This window comes from Python bivittatus, unplaced genomic scaffold, assembly GCF_059951505.1.
Source record: "Python bivittatus isolate LINGU-HERP-01145 unplaced genomic scaffold, Pbiv_v1 ctg000030_np1212, whole genome shotgun sequence".
Classification (NCBI taxonomy): Eukaryota; Metazoa; Chordata; class Lepidosauria; order Squamata; family Pythonidae; genus Python; species Python bivittatus.
Window position 1 is genome coordinate 1,560,728 of NW_028277031.1, and position 23,539 is coordinate 1,584,266.

At 53.1% G+C, this 23,539-nt stretch overlaps 2 protein-coding genes across 2 annotated transcripts; both read right to left on the reverse strand.

Moving 5' to 3' along the window:
• Positions 1-2,575: 2,575 nt before the first annotated feature.
• LOC148216951 (uncharacterized) lies at positions 2,576-4,900 on the reverse strand (the record flags this gene model as incomplete). Its single annotated transcript, XM_088151732.1, has 1 exon — positions 2,576-4,900. A coding segment is annotated over one exon (1,473 nt), but the record flags the coding sequence as incomplete, so codon positions are not given.
• On the reverse strand, positions 4,866-16,432 carry AQP8 (aquaporin 8). Its single transcript, XM_007437845.4, has 6 exons — positions 16,283-16,432; positions 13,691-13,953; positions 11,281-11,407; positions 10,232-10,446; positions 8,137-8,271; positions 4,866-5,241 (listed from the first exon to the last, which is right to left on the reverse strand). Exons 2-6 carry the CDS (start codon positions 13,939-13,941, stop codon positions 5,199-5,201), a joined length of 771 nt encoding a protein of 256 aa, XP_007437907.2. The 5' UTR covers positions 13,942-13,953; positions 16,283-16,432; the 3' UTR covers positions 4,866-5,198.
• Between the last annotated feature and the right edge of the window lie 7,107 nt (positions 16,433-23,539).

A 23,539-nucleotide genomic window follows, 5' to 3' on the forward strand; every position in this document is an offset into this window, starting at 1 on the left:
CACAGCTGGGTACCACTCTCTAATGATTAAGCCACCACTCCCAGCCTCTGCCTTATCACGGTGACCCTTGTCATTCCGGGCCTCCTACAGGGCTCAGCTTAACTCATCGCCTGACAATCCAAGGTCTAGGGCCAGGCAGGTATCTCTCTATTCAGCAAGATTTCAGCCATAAAGGGATTTCAGATCTAGTTCTTCTGAAGTTTGGGGATGGCAGAGGATTCCTCTTGAAAGGCATGTTCCGCTCTCTTTTGTAGCAGAAACCAGTGTCGCCAATGGCCACATCCAAGGGGCCCTTAAGACATCCAGGCGGCCTTCACCCAAGGCTCTCAAGATACCCAAGTGAGAAGACCCAGCGCACGACTTGGGGTAAGCAGGTTAGCACAGCCATTTTGCTGTTCCCGTCGCTCAAAGAGGGGCCTTCCTGTCTTTTTATCCACCCCTTTGGAGCGTCTTTCTGCCTGAGGTAGAGCTGCCCTTCCCCGAAGCTGATGGAGCCAAGGTCACCTGTTGAAAACCTCTAGAGCAGTGTTTCTCAACCCTGGCAACTTGAAGACGTGTGGACTTCAACTCCCATGCTGGCTGGGGAACTCTGGGAGTTGAAGTCCACACGTCTTCAAGTTGCCAGGGTTGAGAAACACTGCTCTAGATCCAGCAGCCCCAGCAATACCAATTCCTATTAGAAAGAGACTGCCTGCTAAAGAATCTGACGTGTGTCTGGTTCTCTTTCTTTTCTTTTTTGGGTTAGAGGTGTCTTTTCTTCCTGATTTGTTCAGGTACCTGTGGAAATTTCCTTTTTAACTGCAGTATTTTGCAGTTTCAGCTCTTTGCCTCTCCAGGTTGATGGATAAACCCATGGCTTGGGCAGCATGACAAGAGCATTTAAGAGCATTGGCAAGTGCTTTAGCCTCCCAGGGGGACCAGGCTGCAGATACACATTTGTTGTTTTTGTGAACTGTGGAACCCGTTACGCAACCCGCCCCTTCCTTGTTTCTGTGCCATGGCAGGGCAGTTCTAATTTGGAGCTCCTTCTAAGAAAGCAAAAATCATCTGAGACACACAGACGGAAAATGGGACAACCCTTCCTAATAATGAGGACATGCTGTAGGAATATGCTGGCAAGATGGGTTGCCATGGCAATCCTTTGAAGATGCAGACCCAAAAAACCTCAAGTGAAGCTCCTCCCTCTGGGATCTCCCTCAGCTGCCGTGAGCAAACGGTGAGCGAAGGAAGGAGAAGACTCAAGAAATGTGGGGACCGGTTATGCGTCCAGCGCTACAGCACTGGTTTAGAGTTAGGGCCCCAACTGAGGAGATGGGTTACGATGTGGGAGCACCGACAGCTTCATACCTTCTGGTCTAGGGAGGACCAGAATTGGTGGCCTCCGACCCCAATTCAAAGAGCAGCTTTAAACCACCTGGGAGCAGATCTGCCGAAGGACCATCTTCACCTGTGCAACAGACTCATGCATACAGCGCATTCAGCTGAACACCTCTCTGCGCCATCCTTTTGCCCCTGCCTCTTGCAGACGGTCTGATCTCGAAAAAGCTGCACTTCTTTCCGTTTCCCAAAGCAAGGATTTGAAATTTTAGCAAGCCTTTGGGGCAAGTCTGAGTTTCAGGAGTCACCAAGCGACAATGGCTTCCAGTTTGGACAAAGTGGCAACGTTCTGTATGAGGGGGAAGAGGGTTTGTTAACTTTTTAGCCCAGCATATTATGCACAGTCAGTGATTCCAAAGCTGTGTGTGTCTCCCTCCGGGCTTGAAAAGCATTCCTCCTCTTTAACAGAGAACGTAACTGGGACTGTGTATTGCCTCGAGGCCCTTGAGATGGGGGGGGGGGGTGTATGTCAATAAATCTTACCAATAAGTCAATTGCACTAAGCCACCGTTTGTTTTATTATGGTTTAGTGAACCACAGTTGGCTAGGTGTGGCTTCTGCACAATGCCATCCACCTTATTTCACAAGCCACTGTGATTTAGTTCACGCAACCCAGTGCTACGACCCATTCCCATTACAGCTCAGCAAAATGTGTGAACGTGTCAATGAACTCCATGAGCTTGCTAAGGACGCTCTCTTCTTTCTTTCTGCCTTTGCCCTCCCTTGCACTCCCTTGCACACCTCTCGGTCATGGCACACCCTTAGAAAGCAATTCAAATACTCTGTGCAGATAAGTTCTTCTGTTATTCTTCATGCTTTTCAGCAGCGAAGAATTCTTGATGAGCACTTCCAGAACATACAAAAGGGAGCATTTATTTACACAAATTACAAGCTGAGTGGGTCAGCCTCTTTTCCCACTCATCATCCTTAGAGGCTGCTTAAAAGTAGCGCTGTCCCCCCAGCTTATTCAAAATAACAAGCGCCCCCCCCCCGCTCCCTCCCTCCTTCCCACCATTTCTGCTTCCTTCCTTGACTCCTTCCAGCTCCAAGAGGCTGCTGCCCCACTGACTCCACCCCATCCAGGCAGGCTTTCTTCTGTGGCTGTTCACCAGCAGCCATCAACACCCCCAACTGACATTCTAGCATGGCTTATTATTAAATAATAATAATTTATTATTAAAGAAACGTCTCTATCAGCCAGCAGAGATAAGAGTTTATTGCCTCACACTCCACTCAACAACACTTCCGTTAAGTTGTTATATGCCTTGTTACAGATAAGGGCAAGTTTTAGATATGGGTCACCTTATTCTTTATTGCATTAAAAAGATTTTTTTCCCTTTTTGTTGACCCCAAGGGTCTGGAGAGGGGGAGCATGCTTTTTGATTGATCGCAAAAGCTTGGAGAGCAAACAGTTAGCTACAGCTCAGTAAGATCTTCCAGCTGCGGGGGGCCAAACGCAACATTAGCTCAGGGAGTCATTTGCAAGCAGGAGCTCTTCTGCGCTGGCAACTGACAGGCAGCTGCCAGATACATCACCAACGCGGTGATCCACTGCCTGGGAGTGCTGAAATGCTTCAGCACATCTGCAGCCTCCCTACAATGGGCTCCCATTGCAACCCTTGGCTTCCAACTTTGGGATGGTTTGCAGATCTTGACAGGGGGGCCCAACATCCCAAAGGGCAGCAATTTCCACAGCCCCGATGGCTTGCAGCTGCTCGGAGAAGCTCTTTTGACACATGCTAAACCACAAACTGTGCTTAACCAACCACCCACAGCTGTGTTCCTACTGTAGGATGCACCAAAATAAGCAGATCGCGTTTGGGTTCACTACGTCAGCGTAGTTTTCTTGGTTTTCACTTTACCACTGTGGTTTGTGAACCCAGGCTCATGGTTTACATGCTGTGCTAACACAGCCCAAAGAAGGGGGGCACAGCTTCAGATCTGCTTGGGAGGAGAAAAGTTTGGAGTGGGAAGAAAGGGCAGCAGGTCTGAACAACAGCTGGGGCACTACTCTGACCCCAAACCAAGCAAACAACACTGGAGGGGCAATTCACCAAACGATGGTTAAGCAATCTGTGCTTGCATAACAGACAAGCACTAGGAATGGCAAATGAGGACACGCGTCCGCTGCACACAGGAGCTCATTTGAGGCTCCACCGATCACCCCAACGCGACTGGTCCCCTCCGCCGGCGTGCAAGGACGGGACGCGTCCCCACGATCTACCCCCAGTTTCACGTGCAGGTGTTTCAGAGCAGCAACTAGCTCCGTGTCGGCGGGAGGGGCAAGGACGGACAGCAGCACGAGCAGCCCCGTTAAGGGCGGGGCGAGGCGAGGCGAGGCGCCCTCTGCATCGAGCGGGCGGCGAGGCCGAGAAATCCCCCGGCGGCCGCGGCCACCGTGGGCACGGCGCTCACCGAAGCTGCGGCCGGCCCTGCACGGCAGAAGGCGCGCGCCGAGAGCTCCTTCGTGCAGGGCGGGGAGGCGAAGCAGCGGAGCGCTACGCGGGCGGCGCCGCCTCCCCCCGCTCGGCCACCGCGAGACGAGGGCAGCGCCGCCGCCCGACCTCCGCCGCCGGCCAGGAGGACCTCCGCGGGGCGCTCCGCACGGGCTCGCGCAGGCAAAGCGGCTCGGGCGCGGCGGGGGCCAGCCGCAGCCGCAGCCGCAGCCCAGCTCGGGGCGGGATCTCGGCCCCGCGAAGCCCCCGCCGCGCAGCGCGGCTCCAAGGGCGCGCGGAGGTCGGCCTTGGGGCGGGCGCGCCAGACCGAGGGAAGCCGGAGCGCGAGAGGCCGCGCCCGGCTCCGGGTGGTTGGGCAGCCGCGGCGCCCGGGAAGCGCCCGGGAGGGACTGCCCCCGCAAGGCGCGCGTCCGGCCAGCTGTTGGGGCACCTCCTGCCAACCGCCGGGCTGCGGCGTCGCCTGGGGACCGCCGGGGCGGCCTCTCGAGCCCGGGGAGGGCTGGGAGCAGCGCGGGGGCAGCTCCGCTCCACGGGCGGCGGGTCGATGCGCGGCGGCGAGCTCGGCTTCCTCCCGGGGAGGCGCATTGGCTGCTCTCTGGGAGCGGGGGCCGGGCTGGGCGCCTCGGGGCCCGGGCCAAGGTGTCCGGGGAGCCGAGGCCGGCGTCGCCGGGCCACAGCGTTCCCCCGAGGGCCAGGGACGGCACCGCACGGCACAAAGGGCCCTTTTCCAGAAGGCCGCCCCGAGCAGGACCGGCCGGAGGCAGCCCTCGGCCGTGCCCCACCCCCGATGGCTGCGGCGCTGCGCGGGGGCAGGGGAGGCGGCGTGGCCGGCAGGTCGCCCCGCGGGCGCCGCCGGCGGAGACGCAGAGCTGAGGCGCGGCTTGGGGCTGCCTGGGCTCCGCGGCGGGGGCAGCGGAGGGGCCGGCCTGCGCCGGAGGCGCCCCAGCCGCCTGAGGCCGGCCTTGTCGGAGCCTCCGGGTGCGCGGCCCTTGCAGCGCACGGTGGCGTCCGAGGGCGCTTTGCCCGAAGCGTCCTCCGAGACCGGCTCCCCTCGGTTCGCGTCCGAGTCACGCGGGGGTCTGCGGGGCGCGCGCCTCCGTTCCTGTGCCCTTCCTTGGTTGGTGCACCATGAAGAGAAAGAAAGAAAGAAAGAAAGAAAGAAACCAGAGGCCGTCCCAGCTGGGCCTGAAGGGTCGTCTCTCAGCAATTTCGGGCGGGCCCGGGATTCCCATGTCCGCAAGCAGGACAGAGCCGCGTCGCCCTCTCAGCGCTCGGCGGAGCCCGGTTCTGCCAGTCTCTTCCCGGGGAGGACGGGAAGCAGCCCGGGGCGGGGGCGACGGGGGCGGGCGGGAGCCTCTCGGGCCCTCACTTGAGGAAGAAGCGTCTCCTCGTGTCGCCGATCAGGAACCTGGAGAGGGAGAGAGAGCGCGCGGCTGAGCCCGCGGCGCCGTTCGCGCTTTTCCCTTCCTGCGTTTTCTCCGGGGGGGGCTTCTCCGTACGGCTTCGTTTCGGCTTAAAGCTCCCAACGTGCACCTATCGAAGGGTAGATACTGTCCGGGGGGGTCTTTTGCCGAGGCCCAAGAGTACCACCTCCCCCCGTTGCCAGGGTTGCAGCTGACCCCGGAACTGCCTAGCCGGCAGCCTGGGCGTAGAGGGGGCCCGGCCCGTCTCTGGAGGGCCCGCTTTGGGAGGGGCGGAAAGCCGCCGCAGCGCGGCCTCCGGGCGTCTCGCAGCCTAGACCCGCGTTCGTCCTACACTGAGCAGCCTTCCGAAAGGGTTGAGGGGGTCTGAAGCCTGTGGCAGAAAAGTCAAGATGGCGTCCACAACGGTGCAATCGAAGCCCCACCTGTTCTGAGGTGCGCTGCCATCTCGGCTTTTTTACCATACCCCTGTACACGCCCCTGCAAACGGCGTTTGCTGGAAGTGGGGTGACACGGGGCGGGGGTGTAGCAGCAGCTGCCCCACCCCCTTTTCCCTCCCCCCCCATCTCAGTCACGGATCAAGGCAGAGCCCAGGAATGAACCTCGCGGGGTCCCTCCGGAGATCTACTTCTGATGAACCTCCTTGAGATGCTCATGCAGCCGACGGCCCACCCTGCCATCCAGCCCAGATTTAACCAGCTTGCTGACCAGAATCTCGCGGGGGCCTTCATCAAATGCTTTGCTTGAAATCAAGATCTGTTTCTAATATCCTCACAACCTATTAAGGAGATCACCCATTTTTAAAAAGCCCTTGTTTCACAAGACCGAGCCAAAATTGAAGTGAAGGAGTTTTCCCTTTCCTTTTCTACCCATTAACCTCTTATTCTTAACATTTTTGCCAAGCTGGTCTCCTTCTTTAGCTTTCCTGCCACCCCCAGTACAAGCCTGGCCTCTTCTTCAGGAACTGCTCTTTTCCCACTTCCTATTTGCATCCTTTTTGATTCCCAGATCTTCACATTGGTTTTTCCCCCTATTGTTTCTCTCACTGGAGTTGCTTACAATTGTGCCTCCTTTTTTAGGAATTTCTTTTCCCATTAGCTTCTACTCCATTTCCCTAAAAATCAAGAAGTTCCACTTCTCCAGCTAAGTCCTCCCCGGCGATTAGCAGCTGATCCTCCTGGGCCTTCCCCCATCCAGCAAGACCAGTCAGGAATTTCCTGAACACCACCTGGCAGGTGGTCTCCCTACAGATGGCAGGATCAGTAAAGCCCCCTCAGTTCGACTATGGAAGATCTGCAGCTTGCTTCAAGAAACCAGTCCACGTCGTCTCAGTCATCTGGCAATATTGGGCCCCCGGAACAGTGCTGGCCTTGACGTGTTCCTCCACGTTTGGACTCAGATGCTTGCCAGGTTCTTTCAGTAGGAGAGGACATTTCTAACATCCTGCACAACTCCTCCCTCAGTTGTGAGCAAATTATATCCTTTCTTCGCTCTGTTCCAGTCCTGGAATTGTCCAGTCTCTCCCATGCCTATATTTGTCTTGTTCCAAAAGATCTATGCTCATCTGGTTCATTTTTCACCCTCCGACCATTGGTGGATAGGCAGGGAAGGGTGTGGCTTTATGAGCCAGTGTTCTTCCTAATTTTTCGCTGAGTGGTTGGGAAGGCCCCGTTTCAGCCAGACTCTCAAGCTCCTCCAGGATTTTGCCTCCAGTCTGACACCTTCCTAATCGAGCTCGCTCTGCTTTGGCCAGACGTGCTTTTAGCAGCCCTTACGAGATGCAAAAGATGTGCCACAATCTGTCGCCCAGATAACTCAGACCATAATGCCTGAAACCAAATCTCTTCCCCTGATGCAATGTCTAAAGTCAGTCTTTTTCCATGCTGAACCTAGTTCACGTTAACTCTGGTTAGAGATCGTTTATGACTAAGCCTCCTGCACAAACCTAGCCTGTCTGGTCAGTTTATGATTCCATGTATTGTATGAAGCCAGAAAAAGTTAAGCATGCTGTACACGTCTCCCCCGTCCTCTATCTCACACGCACAAGGGAGGAAATGATGAAATGGTGATGAAATGATCGATAAACAGTCTGGCCTCTGGATTTATACCAGCATGGAGGACTGCTAAAACATCTTGCCTTCTACAGTTTTTCTCCGGACTCCAAGCCCAAGAATACAATCCATTACCATGTGGGGATGCAAGGACAAAGTCCCCATGGCCAACGTGGGCACCTGGCTTTTGAATGGCACACAAAGGGCCAGATTCTAAAAAGTTGGCACAGCCAAGACAAAAGCACACGTTACTTGTAAAAATAATTACAATTAGACTAATAGAAAGCTAATGTGATTACTTCCCATGTCCTTCGCTATTTCTGCCTTCTGTCACATTAAAAACTTTGGGAGGGGCTGCAGAGACCACACGGAAGCAGTCCCGGGGATTCAAGGTGTCCATTCCTGATATGGCCCAAGACGTCATGGGCTTGCTTCTCTGGGGTCTTTCCTGGCCTGGCCTGGACCCACCAGGTCCAGGACTGCAAATGCAGGACTCCCTGCATGCAGGACTCCCTGCAGGACTCCCTGCATGCCACGCAGGACTCCCTGCATGCCACACACACCCTCGTTCTCCACAAGCTAGGGATCCTCCAGCGACTGAGACAGCCTGCCTCTGGACAGGGCAGTCCTACTGACCGTTGTTGATGAAGAGTTGCCGGCAGACCCAGTTCAGCCAGAGTCCTGCTCCTGAATCAAGCCACAGATCCAACTAGCCCAGCCAGGCAGCCCCATGAAACACGCCTGCCCTCTGGAATGAGGTCCCCCCGTCCGAGATCTGTACGGCTCCCACCCTCATGCCCTTCTGGAAGGCCTTGGAAACCTGCCACATACCTTATCAATGCACCAACCAGAAGTCCAGCCCCCATGGGGCCCACCCAGTACACCCAGTGATAGTCCCAGTAGTTGGCAACCACTGCAGGGCCAAATGCTCTGGCCGGATTCATGCAGGCTCCAGAAACAGCTCCCCTGAACAGTGAAAAAAGATGGACAGTGAAAAGTCAGAATTCAACTGCCACTCCGAGTAATGTCTTCAAAGCCTTGGGATTCTCAGCCCTGGGCAAAGAAAGTACCCTAGAGGTGCCTTCTTTGCCCACCCCCCTTTCTCCTCACAGAGTGTAGAGTCCATTCATAATACCCACCGTGCCCCCGCCCCAGGATGTTGACCGAGACAAGCCCAATTCATGTTGGACCGCTGGCCTGACACATTCAAGTCTCACTGGTACACATCAAGCTGACAGGGAAATAACTAGTAGGGAGAGCAGGTCTTCTGAAGGGTGCGCATTGCTGCACCCAGGGTTCCAATTTGCCTTTAGACAAGCAGCAGCAAGCATTACAGTGTGAGACCTATTTGCTAGATGGCTAGAAATAGAAACCCTCCAGGCCAGTGGGTGGGCAGTCGTCATCTGGAGACGAAAGAAGGAGCACAGACATTCTTCTGGGCCTCTCGGGGGCTTTGCTGGGGGGAGCCAGCAATTTGGGGGATGCCCTGAGGGGGACATGTAGGGGAAGGTGCTGCTTGGCAATGGGGCCGTGTCTGTCAGCTGAGTCAGCCTCAGGAGGAGGGCCACCCAGTGATGGGAACCCCTCCTTGGAGGTTGCACTCCTCCCTCCCACTTTCTAATATCAGTAGGCAACAGCTGTGAAAAATTAATTAGCAGCTTAACAGCAACTTAAGCATATACTGACAATACATGGCTCTTTTTCTCAATTTTATCAAACTGATGAGGTGTGGGAGTTCTTCTCCCTGAGTTGCTGGTGGAACGTGCTTGAAACTCCATCCAGACAAGACCTCAGTGGCGATGGAGAGATGCCGATTTTAAATGTCTCGGGGTAGGAAAGGCCCGAGTGCCCAGACGGGCGCCCTGGATCCTAGCAGCAAAGAGCGCCAGGCCGGAAGAGCTGCTCCTGGGCTCCCTCTGTCCACCAGCCAGGCAGCGGAGCTGTCCAGCAGGTCAGGAGGCCCTCGGCCGAGGCTGCTGCCGAACAAGAGAGCTGACCAGAGGATTTACAGGGGATAATGAAGGCAAAGCTGCTTCCCGCCCCTTGCCAAATCCAGGCCGCATTCCTTGACTTCATACGATGCCCAGGCAACCTCACCAGGGCATGCTTTATCTCTTTGTGTTCTTCACAGGCTTAATCCTGTCAGGCAAAGACACGCGAAGAGGGGCTAATCCCTCAAGGAGCAGAGGCGCTACAGCGGCTCGACTCCTGCAGGAGAGGGTTGAGGATCAGCCATCGGTCTCCCTCGCCCAAACACTCTGAGCATGTGCAAAGCTGTCACTTGCATCTGCCTGTATTTTTACACCAGCATTCGGAGATGTGAAAATATTACAGGTTCACCTACCTTGAAAACAGCCCTGCACCTGCCTGTGTTTTCAGTGACTGCTTTCAGAGCAGAAGGAGCGTCTTTTTGTTTATGTAGGGAAGTGAGCAAACATTGGAATCTGCACACGTGCTCACAACTGGGACTATTTTATATGGCAAACATTTCTGTTTTGTGGAGGGGGGGCTGTTAAGTGTTAATTAATGGGAACCAATTTTGTGGGCAACAGATTGCCTTTTTTTCAAACCATGTGGCCAAAACCTCATGGCTGAAAACCATATAAGTCTGGCATCAAGGCAGTAATCCACAGTGGGCGTTGCACCAGGCAGAAGTAAGCATTTTGATAGATCTTGCCTTTCATGGAGCATTCCTGGATCTTTCCAATGCTGGCTTTCTGCTCCACCTTTTAAGAACAATTTCAGAGGATGTCTACACTAAGAGGCAGGGCTTGCTGTTACTGGCATTCATGTAGAAAGAACATGGGAACCACAAGAAAAGGCCAGTGTGCCCCCCCGTCCCGTCCCGTCCCGTCCCCCCCCCCCCCCACATACACAACTTCTTCTTAGGACTGGGCAGAACTTGCCAGCTTTCTGGTCAACTCACCCCGCCAGGATGTCCACCGTTACTGTGAAGCCAATGCAGAAGGGTGCCAGTGGACTCTTGGTTTTCTCGTTAATGGCACCCATGCAGACAGCCAGCACCAGGAACATGGTCATCACAATCTCCCCCACCACAGCAGCAGGGAGCTGATGGTCTGCGGAAATAGCAGTGAAGGCTGCTCCCGTGGCATTTTCATACCTCTCCCACGTCGTCGTCACCTGAGACAGACGTCAAAGAGGGCGGATCACAAACTGATGAACCTAGATTAACCAAGCACAACAGCTGGGCCCACATCATCTCTTCTGCCCAAACAAAGAAACTGTGGACGTTTAAGCCTAGTCTGGCTCACACACAGGTGCCCAGGAGGATTTGAGGTTCTTAAGACCGAGTGGCTGCTCTACCACTGGACAAAGATGTGGGATATCTTCTTGGCTTCACATTGAAGGCTGGTAGTTTCAGGCACCCTAAATCCATCCTGGAACCAGCGGAAAAGATGCGCCTCCTCCTATGAAGGTTTGGAGCAGAGACGAAGGCCTGGATCCAGAACTGCTGCCTCAAGGGGCTTCCGGCTGAAGGACTAGACACCAGAGCAGGACAGGAAGGCAGACATCCCACCTCCCAGCCTTCATAGTGCATTTGGTTGGGTAAGTAAAGAGGGTCAGCATGAAGGGCACTTTAAAAACCCAAGCGTCAACCAAGAGGTGCGCTTTCGTGCCCACGTGGGCCATATTAGCTCACTCTGGTTCTTTTCAGGGGGTTTTGCATGGATAAGATAAGAGGTGGCTTAGCCAGCAGCAGGAATATGGGCAGGGCAAGAGGCTCAGGAAGGACCCTCCCTGGTTTTGGGGCTGTAAAGGGGACAGGGGGAGAGAAGTACTTTCAGACTTGCAAGATTCCGTTAATGCAGCCTTACAATAAAGTAGATTAGCTCATCTGGCCGTGTTTCCTGTCTGGTCTACCTGGGAAGGCTGACGCCATCCTTGGTGGGAAGCTGCCCATCTCCACCCAAAGTGCTCTCCCCCTCCCCCCACCATCCCAGTCCTCGGCCATACCTTAGCCAGGGCAGCCCCAATCATTCCTCCACACAGCTGGGAGATCCAGTATGGAATGACCATCATCATGTTCAGCCCCCCAACAAGCCATGCCCCCAGGGAAACGGCAGGATTGTAGTGACCTCCACTGCAGGCAGAAAGAGGGAAAGAGAAACCTTTGGTCAGAGGACTGCCTGGGAGAAACAGGATGTCAAATCACATCATTGCCGGCTGGCAGGGAGCAAAAGTCAAGAAATTTGGAGGAGAAAACTTCAGCTGCCTTGTCATGGAATTATTCCCTTTGTTCAGGCCACTTCTGGCTTCATTTAGTGAAAGAAAAATCAGTGGAAACTCCAAGTCCACATTTCTGACTGGTGTGAGACTCCACCATAGGATGCACTGGGCTCTGCTTCTGCCATTAATGGCCTTTCCCCACCTGGCACTTCTACGTGCACCTTCCCAGGGCGTAAACAGGCCTCCGGTTCAGGAGCGGGACAGGCGCAGGTCGTCCTGTTCCGACACCTGCGAGGGCAGCCTCGCCATGTCTAAGATCTGTCGGCTTGGTGGCCCATTCAACCCCTTAGAGACCAGCAATGACTGGGCATTGGGGCAGCAGAAAGAGGATCAACAAATGACAGCCGATCTCAAGTTGGTCTCGTTTTCTGCCAACTCAAGAATGAGTGGAGAAGAATGGGGAAGGGGTTGAAGAAGGAATTCCCTCTTGACAGTGCAGCTTGGCTCTTTTCAGAGGGGTTTGCGTGGGAAATCCTCCACGGGTCACACGCTGCCATCCGAGTTGGCCAGGGTGGCGAGGCCAGGCGACAGGCCATAGGCACACGCCCTTCCTTCTTACAGGAGGGCTCCCTCAGCCTGTTGAAATAAAACTGGGAACATTCTAACCTGACCATCTCCTGCCCATATCACTCCCCACAGGTCACCTTTTCTGTCCCAGCAGAGCAGGACTTCCCGAGCAGGGGTCCTGGACTGGGGGTCCTGGGGGGTTCCGAGATTGGAATGGCTCTCGCCAGCAAGTCTGCCTGGCACCAGCGTTGAAACAGAGCCTCGTGAAAAAGGTAGCCAAGCATTTAAAACCTTTTCACTGGCTAAACTATTTTACACTCTGTGATGTCCACTGTACATTTATTTGCTGGCTATTGTGCATGTCTCTGTTGTTCTTTCTTATTTAAATTGCCTTAAAATCATGGACGAAAGATGGCCACAGGTTGAACTAGCTAAACCCCTGGCTTTTAAGAATATGCTTGAAAGCAAGAAATATCCAGGGTAGGGGCTCTGTTAAAAACTGGGCCCAAAGGAGTGATGCAGAGTGTAAAAATGCAGAAGAAGAAGACTGAGGCTGCGGACCGGTCAATTCAGACAGCTGCAGTGCAGACTTAGACATGGACAGAGCAGAAGTCAGGAAGAACAAGTGGAGAGATGAGCCTCTGCTGCTCTGGCACTCTGAGGGTTAGTTTCCACTTGTCCCCATCCAAGTGCCCGTTCCTAGGAGCAAGGGAGCCAAAGAGTTGGTTTTGCATGAAACCCATTCCCATTTAGCTAATCCGTGAGCCATCAGGTTGAGGACTTTTGGCGCCCAAGAAGATTCAGATAGATAGCCTTAGGCAGGTGACCCTCCCAAGGCTGCCCCTTCTCTCAGCCCCAGGCAACTCATCTGCAATATGGGATGATTTACTTAATAGCTTGTTGTGAGGGTTACATCTAGAATAATCTATATGAAGCCCTTTGAGCCCTTGAAAGCTTTATACCTATCATTAGGTATTGTTGTTAAAATTACCAGCAATTTCTGTTGACAGAAAATGCACACTAGTCATGCGCAAGTAGGAAATGCCCTTATTAAGCACCTCTCCCACTGGATGGAAAGGATGGATCACCTGCTGGGAGCCAACTCTTTATAAAAAGGATGCTTAAATCAAAGTAGTGTTAAAAGTTAATTTTCCTTTGCTGGGGGAGCAGTTGGATTTTCAAGTTTTACTTGAAGATAGTAAGATAGATTCAGTAACCAGCCAGAAGTCTGCTTACTCCAGTCTAGGACAACTAGAGTTTAATTGAGTGTAGCTTCTGAGCAAAGGTCTCCTCTTCATCCTTCTAACAGGTGGAGCCAGCAGGAGCAATGCCAGAAGAGGTTCAAGGAACTCTCGTCCCTGGAACTCCCGTCCCTCCAGCTTATGTGCCTCACCTGCAGACCCCCCCCCCCTTAGATTTTGCTTCCTGATGATCTCATTGCCTCCCTTCCCTGGAGGCATTATCTGGAGGATGGATCTGTCTGAGTTGACCCCTCCTCCCGCTGTGTGCCCTAGCCTCCTCCATCTCTCCCTCATGGATAACTTGCTAGCTTCAAGCTTTGCCAAGACCTTCTTGACCCTGACCAGGACCACGCCCCCTCCCCAAAGCCCACTGCTGCCCCTTCCTTCACCTGATGTTCCCCAAGACGGCAATGGTGAGCCCCAGTGCCAATCCATGCGCCAAGGCTGGCTGTAGCCTCCCCGTGCCCTCCGAGTTCTCAATGACCGAAGCGCAGCCGATGAAGATGAAGAACGCTGAGCCCACCAGCTCCCCGATGCAAGGCTGCAGGTAGCGCTCATACCAGTGGGGCTGGGCCGGGCTGCGTTTGCCATCCAGCTCGGGCTCCTTCATAGACATCCGTCCAAATTCCACATCTGACATGGCTGGGTGATTCTGGAAGACAAAGATTATGCCTGGCGTGCCAACGCTTCCCTGCCAGCCCGGTCAGGTGGACGGAGGTTGACCCTGGTATGTGACAATGGAGCCTTAAATCTGGTTTGTTTGTCATTCCCACAAGGCCAGGCTGTTCTGAGCAGGGTGAGGCTTTGGCAGAGCTGCAACCCCATTGTCCGTCTCTTACCCACCTCTGGCAACAGGAAGGAAAATCAACCCCCCAGGCACCCCACACTTGCAAACCCTGCAGCCACCCTGGCTGGCCAGGCTAAGGGCCAACCGATCCCTCCCTCGCTCTCTCTGAGTGCAGCCGGCCAAGGCGGAACCAACCAGCCATCCGAGAAATTCTGAAATTGGGCCTGGCAGCTGAGTTCACCCTGGTGCTGCCCCAGGTTTGTTTCCTGTTGTCACCCAAAGGCACATTTTCAGAAGGCCTTTTTAGGCCTCCGCAGATGTAGACTTTTCCCGGGAGAAAGCCTCACGGTTGCTCTACAGCTCACTGGCTCTGTGTGAGGGCTGGGTTCGCATGGCACACCGAACCAGAAAGTGACCTGTCTCGTTGTAGTCTAGGGTGCTGCATGAACCCAGCCCGTGGGTTCAGTTCACGGCTGCGTGAACCCAGAAGGCTGGGTTAATCTGAGAATCCAGGGAAGCTGGTGAGTGAGCACAGCTGTCGAATGACGGCTGTGGGAGGGCTGGTTCGATGCGCTGGTGCTTAGAATGGGCTTGCCAGCGGGGGTGGGAGAGAATAACTGATCCCTGGTTGAGAGCATTGCTGTTGCCTTTACGGGCCTAAGGGAAACGCAGGAAATCACCTTGCTGTTTTATTTAACCCTCACCCTCTTGGATATAACCTGAAATGAGTCTGGGGCTACAGTATTGCTGAGAGGATTACCCCAGTCCGCCTCCCATCATCCACTCCTATTCACCTGGATGAAATCCAGCACTTTTGGAAGCTCCACAGCAGTGCTGGGCAGAGGCACAGAGCTGACTGCAGGACAAAGCCGGAGGGGGGCCCACCCCCCACCCCACCCCCCACCCCCACACACCCCTCCCCTGCCGACCAGGGCAGAAAAGCCACCTCCATGTTGCACCACTTGCACCCCTTCCTGGAATCCTTTCCCCTCCCTACTCAAATATGCACTACTAGACACCCCCCCCCACTAGTGTCGAAGTACAAAGGCCACTTTCTGCATGCAATTATTTCATTGTTCTCTGTTTTCTGGTCCAATAATGTCTCCACACTAGAGCTGTAAATGGAGCCCCAAAGGCTCCGCTCCACGGGGCAGCCTATCACCTCGCCTGAGTTGGGGGGAGCTGCTGGGCTGAAAGGGCCCGAGCAGCGTTGGGCCCAGATCTTTCTGGGTTTGCTTCCCAGGAGCAAGCAAAGCAGCGTTTCCCTGGGGTCCCAATCCCACCCTACTCTCTGTTCTCCTCACTTGAGGAAAGGTGAGAAGGCCCAAGGGATCGCTGGGATGGGAGACTCAGTAGGTTCCCTGAATCAGTGAGGACTAGTGTCTTAAGAGGCACCCTTGCTGAGTGTATGAGTGATTGCTTTCAAATCTTGGTTTCTTGACCCACAGGCTAGAATCTGATCCCCTTTGCCCGGGGGAGCCTCGCAGGAAACCCGGCTGCCAGCGAGAGACACAACTGGACTTGTGCTTGTTTAAAACATGCCCAGTTTGCCCTAAAAAGGCAGGATATAAATCTGCACACGTATCAAAATAAAATATTGGCTTTGGCACATCCTAGGATTTCCCCAAAAAAGTATCTATATGTGACATTTAAAATTTGAAAAGTATTCTTCAGCAATTATGAGAAATGAACTTTGGAACGAAGATCTGACTTAGAATTTCGTCAGGTGTGGGTTTTTAAAACAAAAACGAAAAATCTCTTTTCTATCCAAGGAAGAGCTCGGGGCCAGCCCATCCTCAAAGCTATTCCTAAGGGTCACCCTCTGGCCTCCGTCTCCGCTCATCATCGGGCCCGGGGAATAAATCCATTTCCACAAAGCTCCTGATGAGAAATTATTCCAAGAAAGGAATGAAGGAGCAACTTGCTTTTCAAACATTCTTTCCTGCAGTTCTCTGTTTTAAAGCGTTTTAACACTTTCAAGGCATCCCAGAGACCAAAATATTTTTCACTGGTCGCAAGGCTGATTCCGTCCTAGCTACCTCAGGTCTTTGGGAACCAAACAGGAGACGCAGGAGGGATTTGTGGTCCATCAAGGGAGCGCGAGTGGGGCTTTCCTGTCCCTCTCCGGACCGGATCCTCATCCTTCTCCTGGACCCCCCCCGGCCTCCCCCGGCCCAGCTGTTGTGGGACTCACCCGAGCGTCTTGCCTGCTGGCTGCGCTGCAGCTGCCCGACCGCTTCGCCCTGGAAGAGCGCGGCTCCTCTGGCTGACCGGCCCCTTTGCCCGGAGCAGCGGTTCCTTATCTCCCGGGAATACTGGCACCCTCCCCACTTGATCTGGGCCGTGTGAGAAGTGTGACAAAAGTGCAGTCAGACCCAACGGGGCGGGGAGGGGCGGGAGGGGAAGGGAGGGGCGGGGGCCGTTCCAGCCGGCCGAGGAGGGAAAGCTACTTGTTCTTGGGGGGTGCTGAGGGTCAAGGTTTCCTTTCGGAGGCCTCTGCCAAATTTGGTGGCCAGCCTGGCCGAAGCGCAGGGCGCAGATTCCCCAGAGCGGACTGAGAAAGCAGTGGTGCCATTTTATGAGAGGCAGTCGGTGCACCGCCAGTCGGAAAGCTTCGCCTGAGCCTTTCTTGAACACGAGGGAGGCAGCCGCCTCTATCCGACGGGGGGACTTTGACTCCCAGAATTCCTTGGCAGACCAGCCACACGAGCATTCTGGGAGCTGACGTCCATACCTTGGGAGGCGTCAAGATGGGCAAATCGTCTCCCAATGCGCCAGCATATGAAGAGGTCTAAAAACAAGAGGGTGGCCTTGAGCATGTACAGAGTGCTTCTGCATTAAGTCTGTCTGGGAATAAAGTAGGAATATAAATTGGCTGCCGTGCCTCTGCAGCGCCAGGTCTGGGCAGAGGGTTTCAGCGAAGGGCCCGGAACGGTGAGCTCAGAGGCCTCGTCCCCTCAAGCGCTCGGGGCAGAGAGGTGGGCGATGCTCACGCGCAAGCGTCTGCTGCCGGAGCAAGCAGCAGCGGGTCCTCCTTCGGACAGCTGGGGGCTTTGACCACTCAGGCGCCAAGAGGGAAGAGCGCCTCTTTCAGGAGGGCCACAGAGACGGCATAAAACAGCTGGAGAGGGCAGAAAGTGGGATCCAGGAAAGGGAGACGTTGCCAAGGTGACCAGTGAGACGCTTGTTGGAGGGAGCTCCCCCCAGTGCACCAGTCTCCCCCCATTGCCATTGCCTCTGGCCAGCCTTCCCCAGCTTGGCATCGTACAGAGCTGCTGGGGTCCAACTCCCAGAAGGCTGCTTGGAAACAAGGGGGGGCAGCACAGCTGGAGGGTGCCAGTTGGGGGAATCTGATTTCAGCCAACTAGACAGATGTGGGGAATCAGGTTGGATGACTCTTTATTTACTACAACTCAGACTCCACACCGGATTGCTCCTCATGACCAACTAATGCCAAGGAGAGACAGATTTTGAGCAATCAGTAAATGTTTAGTTAATCAGCAGACAGGCACATGAGCTCTGAATGAGGGGGCTCCTCTGATCAGCAGTGGCCCAGTCACGGAAGTCCAAGAGCCACGGAGCTGGATGAAACCCAGATCTTCTCTTTCTTTTAAAGCAACATGGAGCTTCCTTTTTGTTTAGTGAATGAATGTATGTCCCTCAGCTTAAATCTCTTCGGGGGCACCTGTGGCATCACCAGTGTCCACAGCAGTTGACGAGGGTCTTGGTGAACAGCATTGCTGGGTTTGCTTTTCTCATGGCTGAGGACAGGCCAGATGTGCCACCCTTGAGGCTGGCTGAAGACCAGAAAATCTGGGTTCCCATCTACCCTCAGTCATCAAGGCTCACGGGGTGCCTTTGGGCCATCCGTGGCCTCCGAGTGCAGCCAACCTCACAGGGTTACATGTGGGGAGAAACCAGGGGAGGGCGGGCTACATTCTACCCCGGAAGCTCCCGGAAGAACGGCAGAATATAAATCTATTAAATGAATAACTAAGTAAAATAAAAATAAATGACTGGAAACTGTAAATGCAGTAAATTCCTTTTACTGGACTTGCAGGAAGAATTTAAAAAATGCTTAAGAGTCAGAATTTCTGATCCTTGTGCCTGCAATAAAACCAGCAAGATTTACACAGGATTTCTAGTTAAAAGGACATTCTGAAAGAACTGGATTATCACTAGCTTGCACGCTCTCTCTCTCTCTCTGTCACATACGCACACACTCAAGAAAGCATGGGGAGGCGGTAGGGCTGCAACTTGCCTGTGGTGAGATCTTGATGGGCAGAGATGCATGCAGGGAGGGGGTCAAAAAGGTCAAGGTGGTGGCCAACCCAGCGATTAAAGCCCTACCCTTGGCTTTAATGGTGCTTTGGTCGTAGTTGGTGGCCACCATCTTGACCCCTTCCCTGCAGACGTCTTGTTGATTGGCAAGAAATGCTTTTGAGGGTGGAGGAGGACACCCCCCCCCCCACCGCCATTGTTCATGGCTGGTAGCAAAGGGGACGCTCAGCCTGTTTCTCTGTCCAGGACCTGAACTTTTGCTATCCTCTTGCATTCTCACAGAGACCCGCTCAGCAACCTGTCCTGCTGGGGATGATGGGAACTGCCTTTCAGCCCATCTGGATGATTCCTGACTGCAGAGGGAAAGGCCCTCTGCTCGTCTAAGCTAATCCCTGTTGTGGGGGTACAGCGATCCTGCATCAGCCACGGGAAATGAAAGGAGGCATCTTTGTAATGCGGATGGTCGGAGACCGGCTGCCCAGAGCTTGTCACCGGGGGGGGGGGGGAGCACAACCCACACTGGAGTCCCTGAAACAGATGCTGCTAGCAAGCAGAGAAAAACACCAGCGTTCATCAACATTTTCACACTGTAGTTCTTGGAGGTAACAGTGGGATAAACTCAAGGTTTCCCAAAAGAGATTAGCAACAGTAGTAAGGACGAAATGTCCATTTCGCCCCCCTCCCCCGAGTGAAATGGCGAGAGCTTCCATGGGAACACCCCCCCAGCCCCCAACTCCCCAGAGCCCAGGCAGAACCCCAGAAGCCGGGCAGCCTTTTATGATGCAATTTGAACATAGGAACATCCCCTCTGTGCAGAGCTTAACATCCCCAGCTCCTATTAATGTCACGGTTTTTCCAATTTCCTTTCTATAAAGGCACAAGACAGGACTTGCCTCTTTCGGAACTACTATTCATAAGACCCACTGACCCTTTATCATCACCAGTGAGACCTGGAAAGATAAAAGTGAGAAAGCTGATAAACTCTTGCCAGGATGAACCCTGAAGTCTCAGTTTGAACAAGAAGGGTGGGGTGCAATTATCCTATTTGAACCCTCATAAAACAAAACACTTCCACTTTTAGATAATGTGAAGGGCAAAAAAAGCAAATCTACTTGGCGGGGTTGGGCACTTATTTATTGTGAAATATGTCTTACCTTTGTCAATTAAATTGTCAACCATTAATTGCCTATAAGGAATTACTCTAGTATTTCATAGATTGGGACAGGAATTCCTCAGGGATGGTCGAGATGGTGGCCACAGTGATGTGATGGAAGCTCCATCTGTGTGATCGGAACCCCACCTCCATGACACATTAAAACCAGACAGAGCTATGATAAACCATTGTGACCATCCTCTTGACTTTTTTTAATCATACCTTGAGATATCCCTGGACTGGGATCTCAGTTTACTTTTGAAAACCTATCTAAGGAAAGGCAAGATAGATAGATGATAGATAAATATAGATAGATGGATAGAGGACAGATGGTAGATAGATGGTAGAAGAAAGAAGGAAGGAATAGGGAGGGAGGGAGGGAGGGAGGGAGAATTTGCAGATCCCTAATCCTGCATTCTATTTTTATACCAGTGTTGACATTTCTAGTGACCATGAAGGAGAAAGGAAGCCCGTGGGTGAATTTAGGATGAAAAAGTGACAGGACTGGAGGCTGCTAATGGGTGGTTCGCAGGCCAAGATTGTGTTGGGAATGCAAGATAAATGGAAAAGAGAAAGAAGAGCGAACTTAAACAGGAAGAGTTAAAAAGATGGAAAGAGTAGTTGGACATATCAGAAATGTAGATGTCTGGCATAGTCACCATATGTCAAACCAGTGGAGAAATTCAGCCAATAACACTGGTTTCTAGTATCTTGTCAGAAGAACAAAATTTATTTATTGCAGGAGGTTGGAAATTTACCTCACCAAGATCACTTCCATACAGTCCAGAAAGACTGAATGTTGGGTGTCTGTTAGGGCCAGAGATTCTCAGAGCAAGAAAGCAGAGAATGTAAATAAGTGGCTGTCAAACACAACTGTTCAGTCTGAGAAGCAGAAGGAGGACATCGTTTCCACAGGGGAAGATGTGAGAAGAGAAACCTCTCTAGTTGAATCAGGAGGAGACAGAAGGTCTGGATCACATCAGTGCCACCCATTGGGTTACAATAAAGAGTTGTTTCTGGCTATGTTGCTCAAGAATCTCAGAAGCTTCTCTCTACTTCCTGCCTCCCTTGGGGAGCCTGACATTTGGAGGAAGAATGCGTATCCTGAAAGTACAACAGTTATTTCACTTCTAGTTATTTCACTTGGAGACAGAGATTTGAAAGTGGATTAAATAATACAGAAGTGGGATGGAATTTACCAGCAGCGGCTATCCCAACGGTAGAATGATGGAGGTAATGCCACCCACAAGCCACAGGTAGCCCATTCTGGTCTAAAAATGACGGGCTTGTTATGGTTCCTCCCTGCTCTGGATCTGCCCTAAAGGTAATGCCATTTGATTCCCTGAAATATGGTGATAGAGGAGCAGGACCCAAGGAGATGGTATGTGCTGGTGCCGTTGCAACATACCCTAGGCTAGGCCATTCTGCCCTGGTAAGTTCTCCCCCTTGGGACGGGACAAGAACATGACAAGCTGCGCTGAGCATGGTGCCTTTGCGTTTCAGGTGTTGAGTAATCACTCCTTTGGCTTTATTCGTGTGTTGGGTAATTAAGAGGCCTTGTTTATAGCAGTTGCTTTTCTCTGTTGGCGGAAGGTATAGAATCCCACAGATGTTTTTACGACATTTCACAAGGCTCAAGGGACAGGGAGGAAATTTCCACTTGCTTGCTTCAGCACAAGCTGTCTGGCTGGCTCCTGGAGGCAGCAGAGGGGGCCCAAGTCTGCTCAAGGAGTAGATGAATGTGGAGAATAGGAGCAGACGTCTTTGGAGGTTCTCCTTCCTCAGCCCAGCTAGCTGATGGGAAGCTCTGCAATGTCAAGCCATGGCAAGCCAGTCCTTCCATGGGGCAGGCAAACCAGCAACTCAAAGGGCAGTCGCTTTGGGGGCGGGGGGCAGAACGGATAGCCCATTGCCAACCTCCCTGCGCAGACTTGGATCAGCTAACCATAGCAGCTGCCCTCTATAAGAATATTGCTTTTTGGGGAAAAGAGGGTCCTCTCCAGTTCTGGGGCGCGGGATATTTCTCCAACCATCCAGAGAGGAAACAGGGAGGTGTTTGTGGCTCCCAAATGGCCTGGCCTGCTGGGACCTGCTTCCCCACCTCCCCTCCTGGGTCCACCATCTTTGCATGCTTGCAGCCATTTCCTCCGCAGCTGCCTTCCCCTCTTGACCCTTCCTGTTGCTCAAAACATCAGGAGGGTCTCCAGCAGCCTGTTGCCCGGAATTCGCTGGAAGCTCACCAGACACTCCTTGTCCACCACCTTCCACAGATGCATGAAGAACTTCGGGAGGGATAGAAAATCTATTTTGGGGTCTCCAAAAACTTCAGGCCTGCCCTACAGTGATGCCCTGACAGCGGCAGTGTGCCTTGTGGCCCTTGGGCATAGACAAGGAATGAACAAGTGTGGTCTCTGATTACAAAAGGGCACCCACCCTTACCCCATCTGGTGCCCTCTGAATGCACTGGACTATGGCTCACTTGTTCCCCACCAGTATGATCAATTCTGGAAAGTTGACAGGACCGGCAGTCCACTAAGTAGAGCTGTATTGCTCAGTCTTGGCAACTTGTAGACTTCAACTCCCAGAATTCCCTAACCAGCATGCTGGCTGGGTTTCTTGACCAGGCACCCCATTTTTCTCCTCCTTTTTTGAACACTCCCAACTGCTCAGAGAGGTCTTAACACTGGGGACAGGACTCTGTTGATATCCAGACTTCTGCGCTCCCCTGGTCAATGGTTTCCCTGCTATCTTTCCAAAGCAGGAGGAGTCATTTCCTGCTAAGAATAATTCCAACCTTCTAAGGCCAACAGAGCAGGCTCTAAACTAGCCTTTGCTTTGCATGCTCCAAGGAGGCTGTCAAATGGAGCCAGGGGTGATGTTTGTGGGACAATTACTCTGGGAGGCTTTCAAGATTAATATTAAGCCCTGCAAAGCTGGCAAGCTCAGGAAACAAGAACCACTGAGATTTGTGGAAAATGTTTTATTGCTAGGAGGATAATGTAACAGAATCTTGAAAGCCTACCAAAGTAATTCTCCAGCTCAACTTATACCTAGTGTAATCGAGGCAGGGTTATTCTGAGCCCCTTTCTCATGCTTTTCCCCTTCCCTGGGCTCCAGAATCTCTTCTGTTACAGCCCAGTTTCCTCCCTTAACTGTCCTGCTGCCCCCTCTGTGTTCCCAAGGGCTGTTAAGTACTCCATCACAACATGTGACCAAGATTTTGCCAAGATGCTGGTCCCAGCCAAAATGGCAATGAGATTCTGGAAACAGAGACGGCAGGTTCTTGCCTCTTGACCTCAGCATGAGAATTCAACATCTGGGTAAACCAACCCTTCCACTGAACACAACCGTGAGAAGTCAGCCTTGCGCTCTGGGGCAGTTATGGAGGGGGAAGGCAGCTCTCCTGCACTTCAATAGCACCGGCTGTGCTGAAATTGACAGGTGCCCCTTCTCCCAGGCAGGCTGAAGCTGGTGCTCCTGTTCAGTGTCCTGCTAGCGAGGAACATCTTCAGCCTTACCTGTCACAGCGCCTGGGGCTTGCTGGCAACAGACCACACTCTAGCCCAGCTTCTAAGCCCTGTAACAAAGAGTCCTCCTGGCCAGGTATGACAGAAGGAAAGAGAGACCCTCTTGTCCGTGCCCAGGACCAACCCCCAGCTGTGTCCCTGGCTCCTCCTAAGACCTGGGGCTTTGCTGGCCCTCTCCCATTTCCTCCTCCCTCTCTTGCTTGTGGCAGCCATCGTTCCCTTTAGCTTTTTCCTCCAGCCAGCCTGTGGATCACCAACATTCCTGCCCGTCCCCAGGATCCTGTGGATTCACAGCCAATCCCTTGATTTTGGAGACCCATAAAGCAGTTGACAGACACTATCCCCCTTTCCTAAGAGTCTGAAGAAATTATGGTTTCATGGAAATGCTACTCACAAACAGCTACCAAGTGAAGCAAAGACTTGAGCCTTCTCTCCAGCCTTGAAGCAACTAATAGGAAGTCACTGAGGCATCAGCTAATGGGAACCGTCT

Excerpts from the sequence above, each read along its gene's own strand:
- AQP8 (XM_007437845.4), bottom strand. The coding sequence starts at position 13,941 with ATGTCAGATGTGGAATTTGGACGGATGTCTATGAAGGAGCCCGAGCTG. Across the intron at positions 10,447-11,280 it reads TTGGGGCTGCCCTGGCTAAG|GTGACGACGACGTGGGAGAG; the intron begins GTATGGCCGAGG and ends CGTCTGTCTCAG. Across the intron at positions 5,242-8,136 it reads CTGGTTGGTGCATTGATAAG|GTTCCTGATCGGCGACACGA; the intron begins GTATGTGGCAGG and ends CTCCCTCTCCAG.